The 4,882-nt window shown below is 50.7% G+C and overlaps 1 protein-coding gene across 1 annotated transcript in view; it reads left to right on the top strand.

The window, feature by feature from the left end:
• Positions 1-221: 221 nt before the first annotated feature.
• nav2a (neuron navigator 2a) overlaps positions 222-4,882 on the top strand; it is a gene marked incomplete at its 5' end in the record, with an annotated part of 83,275 nt that continues 78,614 nt past the window's right edge. Inside the window, one exon of the mRNA XM_079737028.1 lies at positions 222-473. Coding sequence (XP_079593154.1) covers positions 222-473 — 252 coding nt within the window. The remainder of the gene's footprint in view (positions 474-4,882) is intronic.

The raw sequence follows: 4,882 nt of genomic DNA on the forward strand, positions 1-4,882 counted from the left end.
TGTGTGTGTGTCTGTACACATGTCCCGGTGCACGGCAGCACCCTTCTGCAGCCTCATGGAAGGCTAGTGAGTGACAGGTGCCTGCCTCAGCACCCAGCACCCAGCACCCAAGGGAGACCCCACCACTTTGAGCTCTACAAAGAGACTTGGAGTGAGAGCGAGAGGAGAGAGAGAGAGAGAGAGAGGGGGGGTTGGAGAGAGGGGGGGTCTTCTGGAGGAAGATGCCTGCCATCCTTGTGGCCACCAAGATGAAGTCAGGACTCCCCAAGCCCCGGCCGGTGCACAGCGCCCTGCCCATCCCCCAGACCCCCGGCCGACGCACGCCGCTGGCTGCGCCCAAATCGTCGCTGGTGGCCCCCCGCCATCCCAGCCCCAGCCACAGCCACCCGGCCCCGGGACACGTCCGCCTGGGCTGGGGGCCCCTGAAGAGCACGGACGCCGTGCCCCGGGGGGAATCAGGAGAGGACACTCAGGTCAGCCGTCCGCTCTGTTGGTTTGGGGACGGAGGGTCCGTTTTGTTTGCGCTGGTCCAGGTTTGCATTTACATCTACATTAAGGGCATTCAAGCAGGCGCCAAAGCGACTTACAATAAGTACATTTGTTAGAAGAAGAGGAAGAACAATATTTTGCACAGTAAGGATGTTCATAGAACCAAGTGCCAAGCACTAACAATCGTTAGGTTAACCCGTTCCCCGTACACAATAGAGATAGCTAGGAGAAGACGCTTCATGATGCTAAGTACTATTTTCAAGTGCCAGGACGTACAACGCACGATAAGTGCGTACATTAAGTGCCAGGACGTACAACACACGATAAGTGCGTACATTAAGTGCCAGGACGTACAACCTACATTAAGGTCTCATGTGATCTCATGTGTCTTGTTGTCTTTATGGGTATCTTTGGGAGGGGGTCGGGTGAACTGTCGAACCACACATATAATCATCCCTCTCCGGTCTACACGGAGTGACAGCTGAGTTTGACAGTTGTTTGTTTCGATGTCTAAAAGCCGGCGGTCACCGTAGCCGTGTCCTCGCTGCGGGCCGTCCGGCCCGGGCGCCAGCAGCGGTGCGACCGTTGGGCTGTTTTTCGCTGGTAGATTATTCTCCCTGCTTAGCAACCCTGCACAAATTCCGTTCAATGGTGCGAGCGAAGGAACGCTCCAATGCCATGTAAGGTGGTCCACCGAGGGGAAGGGGAAGATGTGTGGCGCACACACAAGTGCACGCTTGGCAACTTGTCGATACTGTAAACGGGACCGGGGGGGTGGGGGGGTGCGATCAGGAAGCCTTCTGCATCAGGGCTCCCATGCCGAGGCTTCAGCGGCCAGTGTGATTGTATTAATAGCACCCGCTGTGGGTCTGCGTGCCGTGAGCCGTCCACTCCCAGTGCCCAGTCCTCCCACTGCCCGGGCGGCCGCTGCTCTTTGTTTAGGAGGCTAATCATGTTTTCTCTGTGACCTAGTTCTCTCTGACTTCATCCCGTGTCCATGACTCTTTGTCGGGGTAATCTGTCCCCATCGCTCTCTTTCTCTCTCTCCCTCTCCCACTCTCTGTCTTTCTCTCCCTCTCACTCTGTCTCTGTCGCTCTCTCTCGCTCTCTCTCTCTCTCTCTCTCTCTCTCTCTCTCTTTCCCTCTGTCTCTCTCTCGCTCTCTCTCTCTCTGTCACTCTCTCTCTCTCTCTGCCTTTCTCTCCCTCTGTCTCTGTCTCTCTCTCTCTCTCTGTCTCCCTCTACCTCCTCTTCTCTCTCTCTCTCTTCTCTCTCTCTCTCTCTCTCTCTCTCTCTGTCTCCCTCTCCCTCCTCTCTCTCTCTCTCTCCCTCTCCCTCCTCTTTTCTCTCTCTCTCTCTCTCCCTCTCCCTCCTCTTCTCTCTCTCTCTCTCTCTCTCTCCCTCTGTCTCTCTCTCGCTCTCTCTCTCTCTGTCACTCTCTCTCTCTCTCTCTGCCTTTCTCTCCCTCTGTCTCTGTCTCTGTCTCTGTCTCTCTCTCTCTCTCTCTCCCTCTCCCTCCCCTCCTCTTCTCTCTCTCTCTCTCTCTCTCTCTCTCTCTCTCTCTCTCTCTCTCTCTCTCTCTCTCTCTAATCCCTCCGTCTCTCTCTGCTCCGGTGGTGCTGATGAAGCAGCAGGGCAGAGTTAACCTTTGACCTTCTCCACTAATGACCATGTAGACAAAGACATTGATGAGGTTATAGTGCATAGAGGATACTAAAACACAGGAAACAAACTCAGTCACCTGGGAAAAGTGTTATTGTTTTTTTCGCGAGTTGTAAATAATTTAGTGAAGACCTAAAATCCTGGATAAATATTAATGAGCTCTTATTAGCTCTTTCAGACCATATCTATATATAGACATACAGACAAAGATGCACACTAATAAGAGTACAATAACATTAAGCCTTTATTTTAGGTCCTTCATTAAGTTATTTACAACGATTCAAAACAACGATACTGTTTGCAGGTGCTTGAGTTTGTCGTTGTTAAATATCTCTATATATAGATATATCGTCACAAGGCAGACAGCAACAAACACCGACTCAGACCTGATCCCAGCGCCCTTGATTCCACACACCTGGCTGCCGCTAATGACCTTAACGATAAGTATCCTTAAGTAACACGCACACACACGCACGCACACACACACACACACACACACACACACATAGAGCTTCTCCTGTGTAGTCAGTCCGCCCTGAACCGACGGTTTCCAGGGCTCATGGTGGGGGACAGTAGGTTACTGGGTCAGGCGAGACACGAATGGCTCACAGGTCACACGTTGGCACGCCGCCAAACCAAAGGGCCCCCCCCAGCGGTGGTGTGTGGGGGTGGTGTTGCGTCGGAGGTAAACGGAGACGTTTAGCCCTGGTTTAAGCGTTGACGATGTCAGTAAACAGACGGACAGGTGGGGGGAGATTGCCCGCGTTCTTGTTCCATGGCGGTGCGATCTCGGATCCGTCACGCCTCCCCTTGCCCTTTGACTTGACAGGCGGATTATTTAAGACGGGGCGCCTCCAACAAACTGCGGATATCCTCCCTCCGTAGCCGCGAGGTGGAGGTGTGTTTGACAGACAGGGGGACTAATGTAAAGGGATAGGGGAGGAGGAGGCGGGAGGGAAGAGGGAGATAGAGAGAAGGAGATTAACGGCGGAGTAAGCCATTGCCCAGCCAGATGGATGTGTGTGTGTGTGAGAGGAGGATGTGTGTGTGTGTGTGTGTGTGTGTGTGTGTGTGTGTGTGTGTGTGTTGTTGCTGAGCAGACCTGGGAGACCAGGTGTCAGGTAGAGCAGGCCTAATGAAGTCTAGCACTCTGTTATGGCTGTCCAGCGCACGTCAAAGGGACAGCACAGCATGATGACATTTTCAAATAATGTTAACGTTAAGGGATTGTTTGTCGTGTGTGTGTGTGTGTGTGTGTGTGTGTGTGTGTGTGTGTGTGTGTGTGTGTGTGTGTGTGTGTGTGTGTGTGTGTGTGTGTGTGTGTGAAGACATGAACTCGCTGGCTGTTTAGTTGCGTTGAGCGTTGACTTGTTTTGGAGCAGGGCCTCGCAGGTATTGTGCTTCCCTCTAGTGGTGGAATGATGCACTGCACACACTCTCCGTCAAAATATTATTGTGTGTGTGTATAAATGATTCAAGGCCAGTGTTCTTTGTCTCTATTCATTACAAGTCCACACACACACACACACTCACAGGGTTCTTGACTATTCATATTGAAGAGCTGCATGACTGAACCTGCTTTTATTTATGGCATCACAGCAAGAAAGAAATATTGTCTTTGAATGCCATGATCACTGTTTGAACCCCACAGCAGGCGCAGATCAAATGAAAGACTTGTGAGGGGGAAGGAGATCTATCATGTCTCAATAAGGCTTTCTAATTCACTGACATGACACACACACACAAACACACATCGACATAGACACATACACACACATTCAAATTCACCCAAGTATTTAAACGCATATACAGAAAAAAAACAATAGACATCGCATACATTGCCCCTCCCTCTGACACACACACACACACACACACACACACACACACACACACACACACACACACACACACACAGCCAGTGAATTGTCCATGCGGCAGTGCGATAAGCCGCACCTATCTTAATAAGTATCTTCATGGATAAAGGCTTAAGTCAGCCTCTGTGTAGTGACTGGTTTTCATTAAAGTCATTACGGCAGCTCAGCGGGTCTCTTATCTGCTCGGGGGGAGCTTGATTCCCAGTCATACACACATGGCATGGGAGGGGTCTGCCCCATGTAATATTTACTCAGATGATATTGCTTCAAATGGCCTGTTGATCAACGATGTGGAGATAGAGGGTGTCTGGGTGTTTGGGTGTCAAGCTGCGTTATTAAAACGTAGCGCTGGGCGGATGATTGAAGAAGTTGCTTCTCTTTCCTCTAGTTTATTTGGTTATTGCTGATGCGCAATGTTATGACATTTCAATAAGCCTAATTGAAATTATTCAAAGTGGGCTCTGATTTAATTCGCAGAATGAATCACTTCAACCAGCCGAGTGGCTAGAGGGTTAGAGGCTTCTAATTTCAAATCTGTGATGAAGATACACATGAATGAATTAAGGAGATTGAATGAAAATGACTAAATAAAAGATTTTGGGGAGTCGGCTTTTCTCCTTCCCTCTGGATTCTCCGCCCAACTATTTTCTCACTTCTACTTCACCTCACCTCAACTCAACCCAACATCTCCCCTTCCTCCCTCCACCTCTGCGTTTTCAAACCCTTATCCTCTTTTATTCTCTCCTCCTCGTCTCTCCTCCTCCCCTCCGCTACTCCTTCTCCCCTACTCACCTCCTCCCTCCTCTCCCCTCCACTCCTTTCTTCTCTCCTCCTCCTCTCCCCTCCTCCCCTTCTCTC

This window comes from Pollachius pollachius (assembly GCF_949987615.1).
Source record: "Pollachius pollachius genome assembly, chromosome: 5".
NCBI lineage: Eukaryota > Metazoa > Chordata > Actinopteri > Gadiformes > Gadidae > Pollachius > Pollachius pollachius.